At 37.6% G+C, this 27,049-nt stretch overlaps 2 protein-coding genes across 31 annotated transcripts in view; both read right to left on the minus strand.

Annotated features, from left to right (window-relative positions):
* Positions 1–27,049, minus strand: part of DST (dystonin) — a 283,922-nt gene that overhangs the window by 43,294 nt on the left and 213,579 nt on the right. For 27 of the 30 annotated variants that reach the window (XM_086876137.1, XM_086876130.1, XM_086876116.1 and 24 more), the window contains 14 exons: positions 21,824–21,985; positions 20,621–20,791; positions 19,146–19,312; positions 16,803–16,962; positions 16,218–16,544; positions 15,959–16,043; positions 14,569–14,810; positions 13,350–13,556; positions 9,596–9,715; positions 9,303–9,410; positions 7,344–7,562; positions 4,153–4,356; positions 1,066–1,297; positions 492–718 (listed from right to left, as the gene is read on the minus strand). In XM_086876137.1, coding sequence (XP_086732263.1) covers positions 492–718; positions 1,066–1,297; positions 4,153–4,356; positions 7,344–7,562; positions 9,303–9,410; positions 9,596–9,715; positions 13,350–13,556; positions 14,569–14,810; positions 15,959–16,043; positions 16,218–16,544; positions 16,803–16,962; positions 19,146–19,312; positions 20,621–20,791; positions 21,824–21,985 — 2,631 coding nt within the window. The remainder of the gene's footprint in view (positions 1–491; positions 719–1,065; positions 1,298–4,152; positions 4,357–7,343; positions 7,563–9,302; positions 9,411–9,595; positions 9,716–13,349; positions 13,557–14,568; positions 14,811–15,958; positions 16,044–16,217; positions 16,545–16,802; positions 16,963–19,145; positions 19,313–20,620; positions 20,792–21,823; positions 21,986–27,049) is intronic. The other 3 variants (XM_086876139.1, XM_086876142.1, XM_086876147.1) reach the window with 1 other exon arrangement.
* LOC147654673 (uncharacterized) lies at positions 24,030–26,453 on the minus strand. Its single transcript, XM_086876150.1, has one exon. The coding sequence runs from the start codon at positions 25,407–25,409 to the stop codon at positions 24,096–24,098; it is 1,314 nt and encodes a 437-aa protein (XP_086732276.1). The 5' UTR covers positions 25,410–26,453; the 3' UTR covers positions 24,030–24,095.

Below are 27,049 nucleotides of genomic sequence, written 5' to 3' on the forward strand. Positions count from 1 at the left end.
CAGCTGACATCAGTCTAAATTGTAACAATGGTTTATGATACCATTTTGCATGAGACGGAAAAAACAAACAGGAAGTTTTAAATTAGATTTCTTTAATCAGAGTGCATTCTTTGTCAGAGGTTATCATTCAACCTTCAAACATTTAACTATCAGTATAAATAATTACAGGCTTAGAGGATAATACATTTGTCCACCTTTCATTTAGATGTTACGTACTACTCGAGGAATCTCAAGTATGTATAACTTCTGAAAGTCTTAGTGAGATGGTTATTATATACATATTTACAAACAAATAAGGAAATGTAATGACAAGCACATGTTGCATGCTCATTGCAGTTAAGCACTGATACGTGTTATTAACTGTAGACTCTTGAGATACCATTATTGTACATTTCAACACAATCATCCCTCCTAGTCTTTCCAAAATAATACATTCTCATCTGCATACTGTAAATAAAGTACTTCAAACCAAGAAAATACTTTCTACTGACCTCTGCAGCTTCTTGCTGTTGCTTGACTACAGATGGGTCAACTCCAGGTCCCTCCAGTTCTCGAATGAAGTCCTGAGTATCTTTAATAGTAGCTACAAGAGCCATATGATCACACCAAAACTTCTCAGCTAGTTCCATTACATCCAATAGTTTGGCCTCTCTTTCCTCAGTCAAGGTCTGGATGTCTTCCCAAATTAGGACCATTCGGTCTAGTTTATCTTGAACAGCTGAACAACAAAGGAACTAGATTACTACCTTGGCAAACAATTCTTGGTCATAAATCTCTCTACAGCTCTACAGCAGAAACATATGGGTACATTTTAAAATTTAGACTCTAAAATATTTCTTTGCAGAACTCCTTATAATGTTAAGTGGAAACAAACACAATGGCCTTTAAAATAAAATAAAAGTCATATCCACAATGAATTATTTTAAACAAATGCTTTGCTTTTAAAAATCTTAAGCAGCTTCTCCAGGAGAATATACTCCAGATTAGAGGTCATCCGAAATGAAGAATTTTATATGCTGCAGCTTACTTCATTTCCACTACATGAAAGTTTTCTCAGTCTATTACCTTTAGCAGACATATCCTTATCAGCACCTTCTGAGCGAGCAATCATTTCCTCCCCTCTCTGTTTAAGTGTCTCATACACGGGCTGAAGCTTTTCCAGATCCACTGACACATTCTTATTCTCACTGATCTGCTCTTTTATCTTCTCAACCTCTGCCGAGATGGAAGGTGGCTGCCTCAGACGTTCAACTATGCGTTTCAGACTCTCAAGAGTTGGATCTATCTTGTCATGAAACTAGGAAGGTGGTACAGGACAGAAGGAAATGGCAGACAGATTAGAATAAAATAAAACCTAAAAAATCCAAAAACAATAAACTAAAAAATGCCATCTGAAATTATCTTGGAAAAAGATACTTTACATCTATATACAACATATGTATGTACAAACTGCAATACCTCCCTCTAGGCTCTTCTAATATCTAAATTACAAAAATAACCCTGCAAAATGGTAGGTTCTCTGAAATTCAAGATTTTTCCTGTTAAGTTTGGGTCCAGTCCTAGGACACTCCCTCTGAGGTTAATATACATATGGCAGAACCACTTACACTTAGCTCTGTGAAACCCATGTAGTTTGTAGCTTTAGAGAGCCACGGCTTTCTGACTTCCATCATTTTAGAAAGGTACCTTACTATTAAAAATACACATTTTCCTGTTAGGACCAACATACTGATATCCAACCTCCAATTAAGGCTGTATATGTAAGGCCATGCAAAAAGACATTTGTTAGTGGCCAAGTGGTGCTCACTAGTGCACTAAAGGTGCGTTACTTTCTGCAACTAAAAGCACACAACAGTGTACATACTCTATCCTTCCAAGTTTGGCTGAGCCCAGGCAGGTGCTCAGAAACTCAATTACAGCTGTATTAAAGTAGTTCAGCCTTTAGGATAGGTCCAAATTTAGCCTTTGCTTACTTATGCTTTTGGATTCATAGAGATTCCTAAATATCTCGCACCACCATGCCCCTTTCAAGTTAAAGAAATTGCTAAATCGTGGGTTCATTTAATGACTCTCCAGGATCTACAAAAAAGCACTCCTGAGAACATTTGGAAAAGATACTAGAAAAAACACAGCAAAACAAGATTACCTTATATGAACAAATAGCTACATCCTTTCTCTTCAAAGGAATGAATATACATGGGCAATATAAATATAATTACTTTTTCCCACCATACAACCCACTTCAAATCTGACTGTGACTAATATTATGGGCGTCAATGTTTTTGTTAGAAGTGTGAATATCATACAAGCCAATCAAATGTGTAGCCTTCCCACATTTGAGACTTCTGAGAAACTGAATGTAGCAACAAAACCTTATAACAGTGATAAAAACTGAAATTAATTTGGCAATATTTGGGTCTAATTTTAGGACATGTATTACATTTTTAAGTTGTCAGTGTATTCAGTGGGTCTCCTTTTACTCAACTTTAAGAAATAGAACAAAGTGTTTTAGAACTTAAAAGGAAGAAAATACAAGTAATTACAACCTCTCATTGCAGCTTCATACATTATGTCCTTCCTTTGATACCCAGTGCAATTTAATATAATTTCAAACCTGAAGAGTTAAATAATTACTCTTCAAGGACTGTCTAGACAAACATTGACATAGACATCATAGTACAGTGATCTGATAATATATATTCACATATCTTCATAAAAAAAGATTATATAAAATTATATTCTATGGGCATTAGAATGTTTTGCTTTGCCATCTGCATATACATTTAGGTATATGAAATGAACCATAAACTATTGCATAAATAATTCAGCTATTTCTCAACATCTGATTATGTTCTAGGTGTTAGCAAAGAATGCATTTCTAATTCTTGCTTTCTGTACTTAGCAGGTACAACATGTTGATGTCTATCACATACAAAACAGGGACTCCAATTCTAAGTAAATATCTTGATTTTTCAAATTGGCAGCTCCACCAATATGGGGAGGACTAAGCATTTATGGAAAAGGAGAGTATCTAAGCAATCAAGCATATTTCAGAGGTGTGAATAAGAAAGGTGGTTAGAATGACTGAAAGTTTATACATGAAATATATATATAATATATAAAGTCTATAACCAGTTCAAAAGCAGGGTGATTTCTGATGTCATTTAGTTTTGCCTCACATTCTTAAACTCAGCTGCAGGAGCTAGGAATATGACATTAATTATAATGACATGACAAAAATTACTTAGAATGTAGAATTGGTAAGGTCTTCAAGGTGTATTTCTTTATTTAGTATTTAAGACCTAAGCAGAATATAGCACTTAATTTCCAGTGAACAGTGGAAAAAAAAGGAATTTCCTATAAAAGCAGCAGTATAGAACAAAGTATTTTTATTCAGGTTTTTGTATGGGTTAATGTACAAAATTTTACTGAGTTCTTTTCTGAATCTGCGGTCGAGGAAAATAATTTCTTTGTAAATTTAATGGCAACTAACCCAATATTTAACATTTGCTAGAACACAACATTTGACAATTCTCTACTGATGTTCATTTCCTAGGCTGATGAAGTTAGAATACGCAGCTTTTGTGGACTTGAACTGAATTTTATGCTGATGACATTTTGTGACTCTAAGTTTCCTGATAATACCTTTCTGTAATAGTTTCAGCACATTATGTTCTTTGGAGTCTGCAGCAAAGAGCCAATGCCACTACCACTGCTAAAATACCCACTAGTTCTATTGCTAACTCTGTTAACTACAGTTGCTAATTCCTAGAAATAACTATACCCAAGTTAATTTGATCAAAATTTGTATATGTTTACAAATGAAGCATCAGCTAGTAACAGACCAGTAAGAGAAAACAAATGTGAGAATCGAATCCCACATTTTTAGACCACTATAATTTTTACTTCAAAATTAAGAAGCTGTAACATTTTTCAATGTCTGTAAAGTCATAATACTGACCAATATATAAAATTATAACCCCTCAAGATAGAGAAAAATCAATACCATTAGCAGTGATATGAACATTCACAGACAATTAGGTTGAAAAATCCATATGAAACAGTCAGTTAATCTTGATATATCCATGAAAGATGACAATGTGTATTTTTCCATTGAATAAACCCAATTATACTTTAAACCTTAATTGATACCTGGGTACACTGAGAAATGGCTTCATCCAGTGCCAGTGCTCGCTTTTTGACATCTTCCTTAATTTTACTGTAAAGGGTGTCAGCTGCCACATATTTCTCTTGGATAGAAAAGCCTTCTCCTGGGCTCAGCTCCAGCAACTGAGGCCCAGTTTTGTTCATCTTATCTATATGAGGCTTGTGCTCAGCAATCAGCTCACGCAGTTGCTATAACAAATGAAACAACTTATCAGTTTCTTATGCTTGCACCACCACATTACAACTGTCCACACTTCCAACACATCCAGCTGGCAAGAAATTCCAAACAAATACCTTTCGTCTTAATGTAAAGCAGAAATGAAGTTAATGACTGCTTTGCCAGTGACCATTCCCATTCCAACACAGAACTATCCAGGCATAACACATCAGAACTAGAGACACACTGGAAACACTTTGGTAGGACATATGATTACAAGCAAAATATAAGATGCTAATTATGCATATGATGCTAACAACAGACATTGTCCATCATATTTAGTACCTATAATGACAGAAAGGGCAACGATATTCCAGACATGGGTGTAACACCACCACATATATACTTTTCATGTTGATATTGGTCACTTGCTGCAAAGCCTTTCATTGAAGAACATCACAGAAAGAGATACCAGCATTGCAAGAAAACTAATTCAAATTATCCTTGATTTAAGAAGAGGAAACCCACACAAGGGAAGGTCAAAGAAATCAGTGAAAAGGGCAAAACAACAAGCAAGGGTAATCAACAAAAAGCAAGGGTGAGGCCTATCAGCCTTGTTTATCTGTCTCCCCTTCTGGCCACAAGACCCCACTCTGTCTTTATAACAGCACTATTATAAAACTTACACAATGTTTAACAACTAATTAATAAGTGAATTATATTTGATCTCATCTGTCTATTCCTTCTTATCACCTGTCCCAGAAGCGAAAACTGTGCTGAAGACTGTGCAGGGGCTTGTGGAAGTGAAGTGTCACAAGGTGTCTTCCAAGCTGTATAAGGATTTCAGATTTTTTTGCTTGCACTCATAGAACTGACAAAAGGGAAAGGGTTTGCTTTGTGTGAGTAGCCCCATCCTTCCCTCATTTTATTTACTTGCTCATCTCATCTCATCTCTCTCTTTTCAGAAAAGTCCCCTTCTTGTGAGGCACTGTCCCCCTCAGGGCTGTGAACTTGATGCATTTCTATCCAATAGCTCCAGTACAGGAATATGAGAGGTGCATGCACTGCTCCTCTCAGCTGAGAATTTGTTTAAACTAATGAAGACCCAGAAAAGAATCTATATCAGTCTCAGTGTAAATATGTGCTCCTCTCTTCAACTACGGTCCTTCCCCTAAAAAGGAATCCAGATGCTGGCTTTCTTCCTTGCTCCTCCCCAGAAAAGGAGATGTTGAGGAGACTGGGAAGACAGTGACACAACTCTTCAGTCCCCCAATGACAAAACAGAAATGAAAATAACTCACACCCAACTCTAACCAGTTAGTGTGAATGTAACTCAATTTGTACACCTTGCCACCAGACAAGAAAAATAATGTTGACTAGCTTAGAGGACAAAAAGGAGATTATAAGACCAGTTCAAAAATTTTTAGAAAAAAATTTTCTGTAGTTTACTTTTGAGCACAAAGCGATAACTTGACACAAGGCCACAAGAGTGCACATTTCTGGGTCTAAACCTTATGCTAATACTCTGCCAACAGCTCATTTCAAACCAAACTAACTGCATGTTACTCACATAGAATCAACTCTGTGAATTCCACAATTTGGAACCAAGATAGTCATCAGTAAATACATCAGAACAGAAACATTAGGTTCTCATTCACATTGAGAACTACTTTTTTTTCTTATTCTTCTTTTTAATGGAACAACAAATGATTTGGTCTTCTCCATGATCTACCATTGGGTAAACAATTCTATCAAACAAGCATTTCAGAGTAGATTACGTGTTAAAAGTGCCTGACATTAAACTTCTATTTAACAAACAAATCTCAGCTAATGGCATAGCCCGAGGAAAATGCAAAAATAGAAGCTCATCTGAAAGGCTTCTCATAGAAGCAGCATGATTAAAGTACATGAGGAACAATTCTGCAAGTAAAGCAAGCATGATATGGTTCACGGTGACTAATCAAGGTAGTTTGTAAAGCTTATGTTATATAGCTAGTCTTAACAGAACATGTTTGTTCATTCTGGACATAATAGGAAGACAAATGAGTGAACCTGGTGTTTACCAGTACATAAGAGTGGTACATTTCATTAGCTGGTCTCAAAGTAAACAAGACTTTGAAGCCAGGGCTCATGCTATCTAACTTGAGTCACTTAATTGAGGCAGCTAAAACAAAAAAAAACCCCACTAGTTAGTCCATGCTTAGCAGGGAGAAACAGGTATCTCCAGTGGCCACACAGGTTTTGCATCTGCCAAAACATGCAGGTTTTTAACCTTAGTGGGATGGATCTTATTCCATGTGATACTAGCAGTCACCTATGAAACACCTCCATTTTTATCCAAACTAATTATATATCCATGAAAGAGGACCCATACAGTGGCCAGCACTGTCATCTCTATTTTGTGATACTATGGGAAAGAATTATTTATTTAAATTATTACTCAGCTAACATTCTTGACATGATAAATTATTATGGGATTGGTACCCAAGCAATCAATTCTTGGCCCTCTAATTGTTCATCTTCCTTAGCTAAGTTTAGTTTCAATATTACCAACAAAACAAAAGCTAATTTTTTTATACATACATAAGATCAGCATATGTCCATATCTGTATACACAGACTGTACCCCCCTTTTGTTTCTTGCTCCAAAATCCCATATCTGTTCTTTCTGTTCCTGTTTTGGTTTGTTCCAATACTGACATTAATGTGTACTTTTAAATATACTTCTTAACTAGTAACTTTTATGTGTTCAGCTCTCTCAATACAATGGCAATTATTACCCTTTAGTCCTCTTTTATGTTTATACATCACTTGCTGCCTCCCCCAGAGACTCTTGCTTACATGCACAATTTGGTAAACAGTAGAGACATGACTGAAAATTAATCTGTATTATTAATTTTTTTTTCTTCAATAGAAGAGTATCTCTCAGTTTTAAGAATTTTGCAGAGTACTCCACAATTCTACGCAAAATGCTTCCTGGTTTTTAACACTCTCTTTTTCAAAACTGGCACAATGCTTACCCTATGTTCTTCTTGTTGTTGCTTTAATGTTTCATATTCAAGGGCTGGTGCAGGAAGCTGAGAGATGATCATTTCTGTTTCAGTTAACCATGGCCAAAGCTCTTCATAAGTCTCCCAGAACTGGTTAACCAGAGACTGAGCCCGTTCCAGCTGGAGATTTCTCTCTGAGTTCATCTGACAGACTGCATCGTACTTCTGTAAGAGGCTTTCAATTTTTTTCTGTAAAATAATATAAATTTTTAAAAAGTATGTTTTTCCATGTGTCTCTTACCTTCATTTCCGAACATTCTTTGATAATTATAGCACCAATTCAATAGAATTTCAGTTTTGATGTTTCCACAGTATCACTTTTTAAGGTACACAGAATCATCAATGAGGGAGATCAGAATTTGGCACAGTACTTGCAAAATAATTAGAATACATTTAACAATACTGAAATTTACAAATAACACTTTATTCATAGAGCTCGTAGTCAATCTGCAAATGATCTGACTGCAGATCTTAGCTCAACTTCCTTACTGCAGACACCTATCTTCAGTGATACTTGGCAGAAAGTTTTCCACAGTATTTCTGAATCAAAGCAAGATGAACAATTCACAAAATCTGTTGGGATGTTTAGTTTGGTTTGGTGGGTTTTTTTGGTGGGGTTTTCTTTTCCACTCTGGCAAGATAATAGCATGTACTGTTGTGACTGTCATTTACAAACTTGCAACAGAAACCACGAAACATTATTTTCCAGGTTAGCATACTTACTTAATGAGAATGTATTACCATTAATAAATAGCTAATAGTGATAGAACTATAGGCTTATTACATTACCAATTTTATGTATTTGGGCATGTGATAATAAACAAAAGTATCAACTTGCTATACTAGCTATATTTTTCCTGTGGAAAACTGCCCATGTTATCATGTTTATGAAATATTATACGTGACAATGCACATAAATCCTAGCCTTGGAAAAACTACATATAAGCAAGACATTGAATGTGAAGAAGCTTTTTGGTTTTTGGCAGAACAAGCTATCCTTTCATTTATTATGTCTTGCATGTAAATTAAGTATAGAGATGCTATCCAGAGGACAGAACATAACCTTAACACACAGATATACAGTATTTTTGACAAATAAAAATATTTAGTAGAGACTCACACAAAACTACTCTGCCTTATGACTACAGTTTCAAAGACAGAACATCTCCTCTCTTTTAAATTTGCTTAAGAGCAAATCAAATTTATTCAGAGACCCTGCATACAGTTACAGTATTGAATACAATTGAATACAATTACTGAAGCATTGTTTTTCATGGACTGAAAGGACTGAATCTACACAATATATCCAGCCTCACCATAATTTAGCCAAAAAATCCCAACCCCACAACTAATCCTTCCTAAATGCCCATGAGAAAACCTATTCCTATGTGTTTCCAGCCCTGACATTGGGCTCTCTGTGTCTGTGTGCAATAAATGGAGTCATAAGAATGCCTTTCATGGGCTATGACAGGATGAAATAATCTTGGCAAGCAAAGTCTGCATGGAAATTAGCAGAAATGAAAGTAAAGATTCACACTGAGGTGCAGAACTATTGAATTCGGCACAGAAATGCTCACGCCCAGAGCATCACTGACCCAAACGAACTCCGGAAGATAAACTGCCAGATTCCACACATCGACCCAGATGACTAACACCTCTTCACTCAATCATCTGTAGGCTAAAACACTATTTACTATGGATGAAGATGATAAATGGGGCTCCAAATTAGTGTCAGGCAAAGAAGCAAGTACACAGCGTTTGTTCTTTTAACGTCCTGAAGGAAGGAGAGCAATACACAGCAGCATTTCCTCTAGCATTGTAGTCCTCTGACAGGAAGTGACTGTAATTAATGCTTCTTCATTAGTATTTTCAAAAAGACACCATAGGAGTCCTTCTACTTATACATTGTCTGTATATCTACCACTTTACCTTCATCATCTGTTTCTCTTCTTCAGTGCATGTTTTCATAATCTTATCCCCGGATTTAACAAGTTCATCTATAGCATCTTTGTGCCTTAAAATCTCCATGGTAAAAGCCTTGAAACACAATAAAAACTCGTTAGAATAATAATTAAAAAAAAAAAAAAGTATTTGGAGCAAAAACTGGTTTTGAAGCACATTAATTATGATGGACTGAAAATTAAATCATGCCAGTACATTTTCTAGATGGAGAGTGTGCCGGCCAATAATTAAAATGACAGTTGGAAATGCATTTCTTTTACCTTTTGAACTTGCAGCTGAGCAGTGGTCTGGTCTTGCTCAAGCCTAATATCACCCAGAGACATCAGTTTCTTTTCTGTTTCTGCAATCCAGGCAAATTCAGCATCAGCTGCTTGATCAAACTAAGTGAGGGAGACAAGAATTAGTTCAGCAGTTCTACAGACATGAAATTAGAATAACATTTTCAAAAATTTTAAAGAAGGTTAAACAGTGGTTTTGAATTTTTAGAAAGATAGCAGCTCAATTTCCATTTGAGGTTTTTTATATAAATGAAATACAATGCCCAAAATGGTTCTGAGGGATTGTAATACAAGCAGCTTAATTCATAAGCATGACAAAGCAACAGAAGCAAATACTTCTTTCCAGAGCCTACAGCTCTCTATCAGTCGAAACAAAATAAAAAAGGATTATAATCTCAGAGTTTTTAACTGCACTGCCTGTTTTTATTTTATTCTACTTTTTCATCTCTGTGTTTATTATTAACTGCTGGAGTTGCAATTACCCTGAGACACAGTTGTTTGATGTTACCCTACTAATCTGAAGAGCTGCTTTGGTATTAAATGATCAAGGCAAAACAATCACAGTTGAATTAAGTTAGAGCAAAAACCTCACCAAATTTAGAGCAGAATTTCATCCAAATCTAGGCCACAGATTATATGCAAAAGGGATTTTTTTGAGCATTTGGATACAGCCAGTCCTTTTCCTAAAAGGACTCATTTCTCACTACAATTATTCAACAGTTAAGTGTTTCAGAAATTTCCTGAAAGCACTAACGTAATGATAGGACCTGTTTCTTGCTAATTGGCAAAGAAAAGCATGAAAAGAAGAATGTGGGATTCTAAGTCTTCTGAAATGTGAGACCAAATTAAAAAACAATATATCATACATTCTCTCTTCTGATCAATTTTATAGGCATGCATCTTAGCACACATGTTGCAATACTCAATCAGGGCAGCTTTGAGCCTAAGCCATAGAAAAATATTACATGGGAGGTATCAGATGCACATTATAGGACCTATTAAGAATTTATTTACTGAATTTGTTAAAACTCTGCCCCTTTTCCAAAATTAACTGAACCTTAATATAGCCATGAGTTATTGTGAAAAATCTGTCAGGTTGTTTTAAGTCAGAACCAGCTACTTGTGTTGTTGATGCCCACACTTTCCTTAGAAATCTTCTGAACACTGTCAGTCCCACTTGCTTTTAAAATATGTTGATCTGTGCCTTTATGGCTGTAGTCCATAACAGCCCTGTTCCTTAATATAACTGGAACTGACTTTAGTCACTAACTCAGACTTTTCTTAGCAGTTAATCACGAGTCCCACAACATGAAAGAAACCGTTTTTCAGCCTTTATAATCCATTTGTTACATGAAAGGGCATAACATTATTTTTCACTATATGTCATTTCTCATTTAAAATAACAGAAAGTAAGACTTGTCCTAAATATTGTGACATCCTACTAGAAAGGTATGTTCTGAAATAATCAGTACTGTAAACATTAGCATGAAGCACATGCACCCGTGGTAGTTAAACCCTGGCTTTAGACACTGCAGTTCACAACCAAGGTTTTCTGAAGGCCCTCTATTTAAGACAGAAATGGAGAAGATGGTTTCAAATGTGTTAGATGTACAAACTAACTGCAGTGTGACTTCCTGATACCAAATATTCATGGGTATGTAAGTAATACTGAGGAAATAGTTAATGGAAATTACAAAATCAAGGCACGGCACTGAAACTTCTAAGTTTAATAGCATCGAGGAAGGGAAGAACTCTAAATTCAATTTGCTGAAAGTATAGGATTTCCAATTTGTGATGCTTAAAAAAAACATTAAGGAATAAAAAGCATAAAATTGGCACTCTCTGCATTCAAAATTTGAAATGTTTTCTTCCCATTATACATGGCAGTTACTTATGAGCCCTGGGCTACACTTTGAGTCGCTATAAAATTGTCTACTTAATCCCCATCCAGTTTAACCAAGCATAGTTCATTGCAGTACATTTTCTTCTGATCAGGAATGATTGACTTCTGAATATGATGATGCTGTGATTTTCTCCATGAATGATTTCTAAAGCACTCTATGGCTGCTTCAGAGTGAAGAACAAGCCCAAAATAGAGTATGACCTTGTGTTTCTACACACTAGAGGACCCCACCAAGGCTTTCAGTCTTGAGAAATGATGACTAAACCATGCATCTGAATTTGCCTCTATTATCAGCCTGAGACCATTTTACCCAGGTAGTTAAAAATCCTGGGCATTGCATTTGTCTATTTTTCTTCCAGCTTCCATTCACAACGTGAAGCTATTCTGCCTAATCATCTGTGTTTCTTGCTGCATTCCTCACCTTGGTCCAGGAACATCTTGCACAAAACCCAAGCTTACTCCTACCAAAGCCTTGTATTCTCAGCAGCTTTGTCCTCCACCCAAAACTTCTTAACACTATAGGCACTTCAACAAGTTGCCACAGAGCAAACTTAAAGAGCACTAATTTCTCCAAAAATGCTTTTTATTTTGCATAGCTAAATGGGAAGTATCTTATCCTTTACTGGAAGCACATAAAGCCACCTGAAACTTATCACAGGACATAGCATATAGGAGTTTATTGTGATGATGTGGGCTGGCCAAAGTGGAGGTTGGGGGTATGCAGGATGAGAGTGCAACAGGCCCTTGCAACATTAGCTACTGGAATAGCAGCTCTGGGCTTTTCATGCCTGGACCTGAAACTGCACAGCTTATGCTAGAGGATGCAACATAGTCATGGAATTCAGAAAATCTGAAAGAGGGCCAATATATAATCTCCTATCTCACCTTATCACTCATTTAAAAAAAAAAAAGAAAATAAAAATCACCCTTCATTTTTGAGGATTAAGTTAACAAGTCAAGAAAACAATTGGCAAACCCCTTAAAAAGAAACCTGTAGTTATTTTTAGGCTCACTTAGAAGAAAATCTGAATTCCTGCCAGTTTCCTTTTAGTCAGTTTTTAGCAAATTTTGAAATTATCACACATGCTTTCTCCTTGTCCTGTTACAACAGTTTGTGGGAACTATACAGCAAAAGGAGAAATCTCCACTAATATATTTATGCCTGAACTGGAAAACTGTATTTCCACACTGCATTTATAAGCTGGCTTAAATATGAGACTACTTAGTAACAAAATTAGAGCCCAGTTCTCAAAGTGCATCCTTATATACTTCTGTGCATGTATAGAAACCTCCACATATTAAATAACTCGGGTTTTGAGCCCCAAGAAGTATTGTCGATACTAATAAAAGCAAGTGTTATTTAAATCCTCCACTACAGCTTGAACAAGGCCATCTAGCTTTTAATTTTCAGTTGTGCAGAGGAGCTGGACAATCAACTGGTGCTAAAAGGTGTGGCCAACCTAGCAATATCAGTGCCACATCCAGAAAAGTTGGCTCAGGATCTTGGAGCATATTTTATTTAACACAGTATGATGTACAAGAGATGTGAGCCATTCAGTTCTTAAGCAAACTCTGACTTAAGGAGCCACAGGATAGTAACAGCAATTTTAGCTAAAATATTGCTGTTTGCATCAACAAAAAGGGAGACAACTACAACAGAGTACAGATTAACAGATTTCTGGCATTCATATTTTAATGCTGGAGTCCCATTTCATTCAAATTGGCTTTTTGCTGCTCAAGGACAACAAACTTTTGGCAGCATTATTACAGGACAGCTTTTGTTCAAGTACATGTTGCAGAGACTGTTATTTTCCAAAGAACAGTTTTCAGTACCTGCTGGGATCTCAGGATGGCTGCATCAATCTCATCCACCTTCTGAGAGATCGTGTCACTCACTAATCTGTAACGTTCGTTGTCCTCTGTTATCATCTTGTCCAGCCCCTCTCTGGCCCTCCATGGCACCAGCTCCAGGAAGGCACTGCCAACTTCATTTAGAGTGTCCACTAAGCCTTTGTTGTTCTTTGCTTCTTTTTTCAGCTCCTGTAAAAGGCCATTTTAAACAATTAAACCATTTAAATGTAGCAGTATATGAACAGAACATACAAAGTTTGAGGTTTTTTCATTCTTTAAACTAATCCATGAGTCCAGAACTGAATTGTTTTCCACACAAACCAAAGGGCTAAGTTAGAATACTTATTTTCAGCTAAACTGTATTGGCTTTTCAATACTGTAAGTTGTTTGACAGAAAGGTAGGTGATTCTTCAGAGAATTTTCCACAGAATCTAACCTAAATATATTTCTCCATTCAGTATGACTATCTTAAAATCTTCTAAGAATTGTTAGTACTTCATGAAGCATCCAAAGAAAATAAAACTAATGGATGGTTGTGAACTGCAACTCCATAATGAAGTCATCAGCAATGGAAATCAGCATGCAATATAGCAAAATATGATAAATTCAAATGATTCCTGCAATGACTGGATTAAATTTCAAGCACATATTCACACAAAGGAACGAGATTTTACCTGTACAGAATTCCCCATCTATTAAAGAAATTGAATAGAATTTTTTTAAGCTTCCACCCTCAGCATTTTCCATACCATGCAAGCTTACACATTTTTTCTTTTGAAATGAACCTTGTTAAATAAAATTAGTAATTTTAAAGTTTAATTAGTAAGTTTAAAATGCACTTTTAAACATATATTTATATGTTTAAAAGTGCATTTTACAGGATTTTATCCATGCCACAGCTAAAGAACTAAAATAACTTTGTTTGATAGCTTATGAAGTTTCCCAGTCTTAGGTAACTCCACGAACGAAATAAAAATGCTGTGCTTCTCTTGTGCTAAAAACAAAACTCAGCCTAATTTCATAAGTGATTGTAACAGATGACTCTGGAAAAAGAGTTTGATTCTTAAGTACTGTTACATTTAGTGAAATTATCTGGATGCAAAATTAGTTATTCAAAAAATTACTTCATATCAAGCATAAATTAACACAAAATGTCACCGAATCACAGAACAGTAAATATATCACAGGTTCTAAAACCTACTTTTTGTCTTTCTTGTACTTGGCTTAATTCTTCACCCTTTGGTATCTGTGTTTCATATGAGAGTAACTCCATCTCTACTTCATCAAGCCATTTGCAGAGTTCTTCATGAGTTGAGTGCAGTTGGCCTGCAAGCTGCAGTGCCTGCTCTAAAGTCTTGGATACATCAGAACTTAATTTTGTAATGTCTTTGTATCTTGCTTTAATGCCTTCCAGTTTATCTTGAACAATTACAACTTCATCACCTAAAATATTAAAGGAATGTTATTTCCCATGATCACAAATATTAAAAATAAAGAAACCAAAACAAAACCACAACAACAAAAAACCTAAATTCCCAAACTCCACATATTACAGAAATCTCAATATCTAATATATAAAATAACCCAAACAAGGTGACAAGACCAATCCTCAACTGATGTAAATTATGCTACCATCTCTAAAGCCCACAGAGCTACGAAGTTTACCTCACTTCAGCATCAGTCCTTCTTTTTTTCTGCTTTACTAAACTATTAGAACGTAAGGAGTTAAATCCAATTTTAAACAGAAATATTCTTATAAAATAAAAAATCCACCCTTAAATTCACAATACTTCTTACAAAGGCCAAATAAAAGTTATAAAATTGTTACTGAAAATGTAAAGAACAAAAAAAAAATCTACACATTACTAACTAGACCTTCAATTACAGTAGATTTTGACATCACAGTTCACACACATTGTCCATTTCAAACAAGATAAAAGACTAAAAGAAAAACAAAGCATTGAAATTTATTAGCTACAATATTAGAAATGTTCAGATTTCATCATAGAATATGTATAATGTCAAAGTTTGGAACAGAAGAGGATAATGTCACCCTGGACAAACATATGTCAAAGGGTTCAAGAACTTTACAAGTACTGGAAAATTTGGACAGATGTTCTACAGAAGGGACACATTGTATAGAACTGGAATGCAACTTTTCCCACAGTATTAGTTCCCATGGCCAAAGCTTTTCCCTTGCAGTAATAGGTAGGCTAATATCTTGTTCATCTGTGGATGCCTGCAGGGAATTTATTGTGTCCACTGCCAAACAGCCCTCCAGTATGAGTAATGTCCATAACTCGCTATTAGGAATGGAATGCAGGTTCACTAAAATAATTTTCCACTAAAAATAATAAAGGGATTCAAGGGCTAAATTCTCTACAGGCAAAAAAGACCTTTTGCTCACTTACATTAAAAGTAAAATTGGCCCCAAAACATAACCTAGGCTTGACCTTAAACCTTATTAAAATAAACAACTATGATTGCTTTAACCAGTAAATATGAACCATATTTACAAGTTTCACTTTAATTTTCTTAGGCACCTACAAGAAAAAAAGTATGACAAATTATAGTTTTATGTAAGTTCTCACCTGTTGTTTGCTTGAGAAGCTCTAAGCCATTTTGTATAGCCAAATCAACATTTTGTTTTCTAAGAAGAATCTCTTCTTGAAGATCCTATGAATAAAGGTCATTTACATTAGCACAGACCTAAAAAAATGTATTATTTTTATTTAGAATAAGCATACTGACATTTTAAACAAAATATATCAATGAAAATAAATGATGTATGGGAATATAAATCAAATTAAAAACATGAATTAAATAAGAAATGAACAGAAATCAAAATACCAGTAGTTCAGAGTGCTGTTTCTCAAGCAATTCTGTGTTGCAATCTTGGACTGACAATTTGTTCAGCTTATCATGGATTTCATTCAGCCAGTTCATCAATTCAACTTCGTCCTCCCCAAAAATCTGAGCATTGCTGTAAGCTTGCTGGAGAAGTTCAGACCTGCTGTTGCTCCTCTCTTGAATTTCAATGTATCGTGCCTGAGCAGAATCTAGCTTTTCCTGCACCATATCTTTATCTTCCCTGGAGCTCATAGTCTTTAGAGACTGGCCAGCGCTAATGGCCTGATGTAAACTCTTATTGTGAGCTAGGACATCATCTTCTAGGGCCTATATTTTATTTTAAATAATGAAGAATAATGGAAAAGAAAATCAGAAAAACATAAAATAAAATTGAGTAAAACTAAATAAAAGTTGAACAAAAAAGGACATATTGCCAACATAAATATATAAAACTTAAATTACAGGGGGAAAAAAATGAAACAGTATGGTAAAATGAGTACAGTGCAACAGCTTTGCCAGTTGTGTCGTGCTTTACAGAAGCATCCAAAAAGAATAACCACAGCAAGTGAGTGGTTTGTATCTTACTTTATGCTGAGAAATCTGCTGCTGCAGTTTGGAGGCCTGTGTTCCAATAGGTTCTGCATTTGCAAGCCTCTTCTCTGTGGTTGTCAGCCACTCCACCAGTGGCTCCAGAGCTTCGTGGAACTGCTGTGCTACCACCGAGATGCCTTCCAGCTGACGGTTCCTATCAACACACCCAGGGAATGGTTACCTCTCGTGGTGAAGTAAGTGTCAAACACTTTTAATAAAGAAAGAAGTGCCTTGAATCCTTTGAAAAACACCCAGAAATAATTCAATCTCATTGTAGGAACTAGTCACCAAATGAAACATATATCCATGATACTTACTGAAAAAGAAGGTAAAGTAGAAATCAAATAAAATTAAACACAAACACCTCCAAGGCATTTGGCTAATATACCAGTTTTGAAAATAAAAATAATATCACTTTATTAATATATTTTTACTAAAAATAATCTAGCACTCAATTCAGCAAAACATTGTTTTATACCCAGTTAAGATAGTTCTCAAGTTTCCAGCTGTCTTAAAGCATAAAGTTACATTCCCTTGACTATTATACATGTTTTAAAGTTAGGCAAAGGCTTTACACTGTCATGCTTCGTCAGTGTTGTAAAATACCTTTAAACATTTTTTCAATGATGACAACTGAATTATTTGGTACTAAATTTGCATCTCTTGTCCTGGATAAAAGGTCTCAATGAAGTTAGTGAGACAACATTAATAAAGCACGGAGACTTGACCTCCAAACCAGAAAAGCAGTATCTAAAACATTTCTGGTTCAGATCATTACACGTCAGAGAAGACTTTCGATTACAGCAAAGTCTTCTCTACAAGCAGTGCTGAACAAATGTCATTCAAGCAGACTTTTAGGAGAGATTTGTTCTACATGAAAACACCACAATAACATCTTTCAAATGAGGGTCTTGTTCCAAATAAAAGCTATATTTATATGTGCTTTCCAAGGCTTATAAACAAGGTAGACTTGACATACTTAGCCATGGAACACTCTGTGGGGTACTCTACATAGTTTACAAAATCACCCTCAAATTCCTTCTTCATTTCTAGAGACCAGCCAAAGGAAAATGGAGACAAGCTTGCAGCTAATGGATGGCTTGGAAAAAGCTGCAATTTCATTTGTAATTAGATATCACCAGACTGGGAGGATATTATTAAATTAAACATGACATTAACATTTACCCCAGCTAATGAGTCAGATTCCTTCAATAAAAAAGAAAACAAAAAAGGAAAAGGAAAAAAAAAAAAGGAAATAATGGTCTATTAGTGGTTGACTAATTAAATAATCCTATTATTACTATGAGGTAACAAAACAGGTTCAGCTAAAGAGAGGCTACCAGAAGGAATAGAAGACAGCAGAGATGAGGTGAGTTCAATGCTACTTTAAGTACCAACACAACCATTTGTTCTTCACTGTAAAGCTTCACTGTGCACTTTAAATTTTTCTTCAGCTTTCCAAGTCCTCTCTTGCTCTCAATTATAGGCCTTTTTCCAAGCTATCTCATGCACTCTTCTCTCTACTCTAAAAAAGACTTCTTCAATCTCCACCCAGTAAACACGTTCTGTAACCCTATCCACACAGATTTCTCCAGACACTTTAATAATAACACAGTTAATAATTTTACAGGTATTTTATATATTGACAACAACTCATAAATGTAAGTCTGTGTTTACACAGGTACAGTGTGCATGGGTTTTGTTTGATTTTTTTCAACTGGAACTTGAAGTGGACCTCAATGTCATTTAAGAGATAGGGTTTTCTGTGATGCTAGAATACATATATCTATATACATTAAAGGTCCTCTTTTTTCTTGAAAACTAAGCACCTTGCATGCACCTGCAACTGACATTATGATGACCTCTAAGTTGCAGAAACAAATTGTGTAGATGATATATATTAAAAATAAAAAAAAGGGAAATAATTGAGTGCTCCTTCTTTGTAGCAGCAGTCCAGGACTTCGAAGTTCCAACAGAATATCATTACTGTTTGTTAGATGTAAATTTGCACTTGATTCTATTGCAAAACAGGTTCTTGCCTGAATACACTTGCATTCTAATTAATTAACAGAGATTAAATATTCAGAAGATGCATATGTAGTTAATCCTAGAAGATTATCACACCTGAGACTAAACATTTTTTGAAGAGCTTTTGGTCTCCCCTCAGGTCACTTTTCTTCCCTTTTCCCTCGGAGGACCCAGTACATCAAGACACTGAGACATAATGCAATCAAAAGCATGATAATACTTCACAGTATAGAGTTCCACATGCTGCTTCTCAACATCTATCACACTCTATGTCTGCACTTTTCAAAGCCATGAAAGAATTTCAAGTACCTTGTTTCAGCTTTACTGAGCAAGGCATCCCATCGACTATCCAGGAAACTCAGCTGTTTCAGGATTTTCACTCTATCAGCAGGCTCTGCTGACTCCGCAATTTTCTCCCCTTCGCGCTTGATTGCCTCAACAGTAGGCTTGCGGTCATCCAGCAGCCTCTGGAGAAGCTATAGGGAAAGCAATCAAGCACCAGGTTATCAAGAAATACTGCAATAATGCAAATGTAACAACAGTAGACTTCTTGAAAAGCCATTAAAACAAAACAAAACAAAAACAAACAAAAAAACCCAAAAAAAACCCCCAAAACCTAAACCACAATGCCTATATTGTGATAAGAATTTGAAGAAAGCTAATCAAAGAGACACACATAACACACACATCACAACCCTTTCCCTGACCAACACAGGCTCATTTTAGTTTCTCAGTTGTTTTCCTAAGAACACTGGAGGTTCATGAAGCTCAAACAACAGACCTGGTTTCTCTGAGGTAACCCAAAAAGTGAACACATAGAGGAAAAAGTTCTGCCTAACACTCTTGAAGGAATGCAGCTATTCAGAACTAAGTTACATTTTATAGGAACATTTACGAGCAAACTGCAGGCCCCTCCAGATTTGGCATCACAGAGGTAATTTGGATACATAGAGGGATGGGAAAATAGATACTAAAACTATTGTATAATCAACTCATCACTTATATGAGATACAATTGAGTTCACCAATCTAGTGTAGCACGTTAATTAACTTCTCTGTGAAGAATAAAATGTGCCCCTGTCTACAATGCTCCCTTCCTCCATCCCCTAGGTACCTTTGGTAACATTAACATTTTGCCACAGCAGTATCCCAAGACAACAACCTGTACTGCCCATAATTTTATATTAAATCCTTGGGTGGCAGTGTACCTCACAGTATAACTGCATGAATTGTATGTTTCATCAGCTACATTACCATTTTTTTTTATATAACCACTATTAAAATATGCCAAAGCTGATGACACTGATAGAGTTCCTACATTAGCACAGGCCACTTTCCCAATGGGATTCCAACTAATTACCAACAATGATCACATGAAAGTCAAGAGCCAAGTATTTAAGTCTGTAATCTGCAATCCTATCTTAGTAGTACAGTACCAGGAAGAGTGAAAAATTACTAAGTTTTATTTCCTACCTTTCAAATGGCCAGATACTGAATTTTATGCTCTTTTTCCAATGGATCTTTAACATCCTTTCCAGATAATGTCAATAATTCTAACCAGAGCTGAGATTGCACGATATCACTCTGTCTTATATCCAAGAAGATGAGCACTTCTCCCCACCCTGGACAAAGTTTTGAGTTTTGAACAGATGGCTCCTTTAAACACCTCAGCACACCCCAGTGTACTATAATACTCTTGAACAGGTATTATGCTTTGCCAAAGACTGAGAATTTGTTCTCACCAATCCAGTGGATGCAGAGATATTCTAAAACCATTTCACTTACCTTCTGTTCTTGTATTTGGGCCTTGACAACTTTGAATTCAGCAGATGGTGGTTTCTGATTAGCCACAAGATCTTCTGTATCAATGAGCCAGCTAAGCAGAGATTCAAGGGCATCCTGAAATCTCCCACAGTGGAGGAGAGCTTCCTGCAATTGTGCAGCACGCTGAGCAACCTGAAAAAACAGCAGAGGATCTCACCTATTCATTTTATTTCTGTGAAATAATTAGTCAAAATCCGTAGAACATCTGTCAATATTGCTAATAAATACTCTTATTTTTGTAACTATTCATAACAGCACTATGTCACAATTCAGCATGAATCTCTTGGGGCTGGAGACATCCAATAAAAAGAACAGACTGCCTCCCAGTAAATCAGCCTGCTCTAGTAATTCCTTACAAGCTACTCCTGATTTATATAGATACAGTGGTACAAAATATACTGATGGGATGTTTGCATTTCAGATGGTCTTTATTTTACTGACAGAAAGAATGAGCCAGGATCTCAAAGTAGCAGCTCTTAATAAGGCCCAATTATCAATGTCATCAATGACAAATAGGAAAGAAGGCAAATATGTGAACTGCAGGTGTCTCTGGTTCTGCTGCATCTTTCAGGAAGAGCACAGAAGAGGATGAACACCATTTTTACTCCCCATCCTTTCCATTTTCCAACAGCAGCTACTGCTGAAGGAAGACTTGAAAAGCACAGAAATACAGCTGGTTTTTCAAAGTGGTACTTTCTGATGCCTCAAGCAATACAATCCTTAAGGTGCTCTAAAGGAAACATTCCACAGTCACACAAAGCTGGGCTGTACCATTGCGCTGTGCACTGTGCAGGTACAACAGTGTGGGCATGAGCAAATAAAACAAAGTGAAAAAACATACAAACAATGACTGAAAGTGGAACTGGATCTCCAGGGACCCCTTCCAACCCCAACCCAATTTCATGAGTCTGTGAGGCTTTCTTGAATAAAAATCCAAAGACAGACCTAGGGAAAGTTTGGCAAAACCTTATAAATTACAACAATACCTCTGGCTATTAGCAATATAAATCTTATCCTTAGAATTACAAACAAAGTGATTGTGTAAAGCAAATATAATTCATATTCTTACTGAATATTTAATTTCCTGTGTTTGGAAAGACGTCAGTGAGAAAACAATCAAGAGGCAGAACCCAACAAAAGCAGGATAGTATACAAGATAATAACCTTCTTATTAAGAGTCTTCCATCGGGTGTTGACATCTTCAAGGTCGTGTTCAAGGTTCTCTGTGTTGGTACTTTTAGCAGCACTCTGAATAAGGCCCTGACCCAACCAATTTACTTCCTGTTGTTTAACTTGCAAAGGTTCAATTTCTTCTTTCTGGAATACCTGCAGTTGAAACCCAAGACAGACATGAAACATGGTAACTTCTGCCATAAAATGCATCTGGTGTTTACATGACAGTATGCAACAAAAACATTGCTTAAAACTGGTGTATAGAAGAAAGGAAGCCATTCCTTGTCAGGACCTTCCTAAAAAAAGCATTAATAAATCTAAACAGAATAGATTAAATCTAAACAGAGTAAATTCAATACATCATAGAAGGGGAAATGACATACATTTCCATGAGTAGTCTTAGATAGGAAGGAAAGGGACAGAGAAAAAGAGAGGTAGTGGAAGTTTTAGGAGGTGAAAAAAATAAAACTTCTGGAGAAACTCATCTCTTTGATTACCTGTCTATAAAATCTAACAAAGAACGGCACTCATCGAGAGTGATATGTCGGTATTTTTTCCAAATTAGCACCAAAGCCAAAGTTTCAAGTCAAAGAAACAGTAAAGGAATAGATATTTTAAAATCGGTTTGGGAGATTACAATGGTAACAAATGAGGAGGAGGCACTACAGATGCTGTTGAAACAGTATCCCGGCAGACACCCAGGAAAATGGGCTTTCATTCAAAGGATACTCTTGCAAATTGCCAAGGCTTTGACCCTACCCAACAGCAGTTTGAGCAGTTGTGTGTTTGCTTTATTTTACTCTTGCAGGTATTTAGGCTTTTTCAGAGCCAGATTATTACCATTAGCAACAGGATTGTAAATCTCCATTTGTATTCAGCAGCATTAAGCTGCACTGACACAAGTGTCAATGAGATCAGAAAATGGCCTGAAGCCCCTGAATTAATTACACAGGCCAGTGAAAAATAACCAATGAATAAACAATGCTAAAGAATGCTCAACTTTTGACCCTAAATCCTTCAATTTCTATAGCAGCATTCAGTAACAGTTTTGGTGTACACTTAGTGCATTCAAAGCAACCTTTCTCAGCATCCTGAAAAGCAGAGATCACTCTGAATGTACCAGCAACTCTCCTCTTCTGCACCAAACACACTGTGGCAAGTGACTGCTTTTAAAGATGCAGACCTCAGGTGGCTGAGCACACTTCCACCAGCTTGACAAGTTAATCTACAAGCTACAGCAAATACACTAAACATGAGAGGTAAAATAAATTTAACATCCCTAAGAGACTTGTTCCTACAGACAAAAAAAAGCCTAAAAACTCTTAGACTGTTAGACTGTGGCAACATGAAAACTGAGAGCATGCAATGAGTTGGCTGCTCCTAGAAGAAGGAAAATGTTTGTGTTTTTGACTGTAGGGTAAGGAGGAGGCAGAATAATATTTCAACACAGAATCAATAACAAATTCTTCTTTTATGTGCCATAAAGTCTCATCTTTTGAGAACAACGTCCTACCACAGAGGGGACTGATCTCCATAATCTGCCCTTTAAAAATGCACACATTCTTTGTGGAGAGAAGTTTAAAATAAATTACAATTATTGCTGAGGCCAAAGTTTACCAGAACAACTTAGCAACAAAGCTTGAAGTATCTCAGATTTCAACCAGAGTGGGAAGAAAAAAATTACAGACCCGACAAACACCCTTTCCTTATTACAAAGCTTCCCTTACCCTCTTACCTCATCCACCACTCACAAAGCACTGCAAGATCCTGTGCTTGTAAAATACTACCGTAACTTCAGATCTGCCTTGCTGGCACGCAAATGCAAAAGGCATCTTTCAGAAGAGGCGGTGAGCCTTTAATCTGCCTGCTTTGGAAACCACAGCCATCTGATACTGTTGCTTACACCTTGATGAGTAAGGCTGAGCACACGGGCCGTAGCTGCCCTTGAATGGCATCGCCGGCGCAGACACCGGGCACCAACACGGGCACGGAGGAGGCTTTCCACGTCCGGAGTGACAGAGTAACCCAGCTGGGAATGACAACCCAGCTCAAAACAGCCGGAGTAATAATCACCCCCCCTGACTTTGCCCCCAGTTCATTTCCCATACTATTTCACCTATTTTGGACACCCCGTGTGCGCTATGCAAATTATACTGATCACTGCATCTGCCTAATTATTAATTTTTTTTAAGTTACGTTTTTGCAATAATGGCAAAACTTACAAGTTTTAAACAAGTATCTTTACGGATATTACACAACTATTTCACAAATCTATGGATTTTTCTCTTCTAATTACCTTGTCAGACAAGAGGCCATTGCAGACTGTATCCAAGGTGTCTTGGATGCCAGTAGTCCAGATATTGCCTTTATTTCTCTCTGGGAAAACTTTTGGGCAGTTTACAGTACTATCTAAATCAAGCTGTCGAACAGAAAATGCCACTTCGTTTGAGCCTGTACATGCTACACTGCATTCCTCTGTATCAGATAAAATTTCATATTTTGCAAAATCCAAGTCACTATTTACAGCAGCATTAGTGTAATAAACATCTACATGAGGAGATACATCATCCATATAATCTTCCTCTACCATTGTGACTCGTATTTTAGTTTTTTCATGAACTTCATATGCATTTTCCCCTTCATTTTTGTCAGGGGTAATACTTCTTCCATCACCTTGAAGGGGATCTTCATGTGACAGAATTTTCTCTTTGAAACCCTGTAAGTGAGAGTTCCCCTCCATCTCTTCCTGATCACTCTCACATGTCTGGGCATTGTTTTGTTTTACTTTTCCGGAGGGTAAAATGTCATGCAAACCCAGTCTGCAGTTTTCTTTGACAGGGACACTCATGCTTGCAAGCAGTGGGGTTTGCTGCTCTCGGCAAATTGCTGGGATATATGGTCTGAACTGACCTACTACTTGGATATCTTCTGCAGAAGACAGACTTTGTATTTGAGTTTGCTCCCCTGCTAACGGTGTGTCTTGTTTATCTTCCCTTTCTGTTGGAGGGCTGCATAAACCAGAATCGTCCTCTTCCGAGGTAAGAGAATTTGTACCCCATTTGCATTTGCCTAGTGTAGCTGCCTCTGACAGATCAGCAGTTTCATTAAAGGAGCTTTCACTTCTATTAGTGTAATCTGGAAAGCTGGGTGGAACAAGCATTCTCCACGATCGTCTGTGCTCCTTCTTTTCCGTGTGAGACTTTGCTTTGGGTAACCCAGCTGTTCGAATTATATCACTGTTTAGTTTAAGAGCATCAAAGATCATTTTTTCATCTAACTTGTTAGCTTCACGGCTTCGGAGCTCAAAAACACTGGAAGAAGTAAGGGCACCATTGGAGCACAAAGTACTGATGTCCAGTGTTCTGTGACTGTAGGGTAGGGTCCGGTCTGTGAAATGCCTCGAAGAGAGGCTGCCCTTGGAGCCTGAGTCAATCTGTTCGTTCAGCCGCACAGTGTCATAGATAGACCTCTGGGGAACGTAGCAGTCTTCAATATTTAGATCTTCATCTTCTTCCCCTTTGCCAACACATGGAGGATTCTGACGTAGACAATCTGGCCTGCTAAGTGGCTTCCCCATGTTGAAAGTATCCACACAAGTATACCTCCGTTTTCACAGATTCAGGGCAAACATTTGAAAAACACTAGCAATCTGAAGAAATAGTAAACTTGCCCTTAGCATAAGATGCATAGATACAAAAATATACATCGTAAGATATGAAGTGGCTGAGGTCATTAATAATCAGTGCATCTCTAAAAATTTTACTTTACCTGGATATGAGGTTTCCCACCCCCCAAAATATAAAGTGCTTCAGTAAGAAAGTAACAGAAATGTCCCAATGTCCCAGAAAAACAAATTATAGCAGAAACCAGCAGTAGCCAAATATGTCAAACATTCAGAGGAAGGCTTCATTTATTCCTCCAGGTCAGAATCTGTATCTCCCAAATAAGCCTTCAAATGGACAAGTGTTACAGAAGGCAGTACATTATCTTCTGTACATGACTGCTTAACTGTAATCCATTTAGCTGGCTTGCAGGGTCCCATCTCCTTTATAAATAAAACATGCTGTGGCAGCTTAAAAAGACAGAATCCACAGGATAGTTGTATGGTCCTGACCAAGGCACGGAGAAAATCCTGGGGTGTGGGGGGAAATAAGTTAAATCCAGAACAGTAAGAATCATAAAACAGCCCTTTACTTTTTTGGCAGTAGCTATAAATAACCTTGATCTGAAAGGCAGCTTATCCTCCTCTTGTAACAGGCTCTTTCGTGGTGCCTCCACCAGTCCCACAGGAAAACATCACTTTCTAGCAGCCAAGCCAAGGCGTCCTCTGAGCAGACGGTCGGAAGACGAATGTTTCAGACCGATTCTCCCGATGCCATCCTGGAGAGCTCTTGAAGGCAGCTGCAGAGCCGAGCGAGCGTGGCGCGTTCCCCGAAGGCACGGCAGGTTTACATTCGGCAGGTCCCGACTACAAGCTGCAGCTAGCGGGCTGCGCTCGCCTCCTCCTCATTTCTGAGGCGCAGCTGCCGAGGAGCCGAGGGAGGGAGGGAGGGAGGGAGGCAGGGAAACCCCCGCCGTGCAGCGCCGGCGCGTCCCGCCCGGCGCCCCGGCTCGCCTCGCTCCAGCCGCCGGCACCGCCCCGCTTCGCTCTTCAGCAAACATCAGCTCCCGGCCCGCCCGCGCCCGCAGCGCCGCTCTGGGGCTCCCCCCGGGGCTCCCCTCCCTCCGGCCCTCCCCGCCGCCCCCTTATCTCCCCAGCCGCCCGCCTCGGCTTGCCGCTCGGTGCCGCGCAGGGCGCTGGCGAGGGCAGGCGGCGGGGCCGTGACATCACTGCCGCCCCAGCCCGCTGCTGAGCGCGGGGAGCGGCCGGCACCTTCCCCGGCACACCGCTGCACTGCAGCCTTCCTTGCCAAAGTCACGCCGAAACTTTACCTCTGTATTACTTTAAAGGAAAAAAACAAAACATCCGCCAAACTCGCCTAGTGTTTAGATTAGCTGCTGGAGTAGTCGCACATTGCTCCACCTGACATGCAAAGTGAGATGTTCAGTCAGTTTTGATTATTTTCAGTCTGGTCACCGGCTCTGAGGCAAGAGCTTAGGGTGGTGTTGGCTGACAGGGGAGCCAGTCCTGAAGAACCCAGCTCCCACTGAAAGAAACATTAAAATACTGGGAAAAAAACTAACTATATCTGAAAGACTTTTTTTTTTTTTTTCTTT

This window comes from Cyanistes caeruleus, chromosome 2 (assembly GCF_971803275.1).
Source record: "Cyanistes caeruleus chromosome 2, bCyaCae1.hap1.1, whole genome shotgun sequence".
Taxonomy (NCBI): Eukaryota; Metazoa; Chordata; class Aves; order Passeriformes; family Paridae; genus Cyanistes; species Cyanistes caeruleus.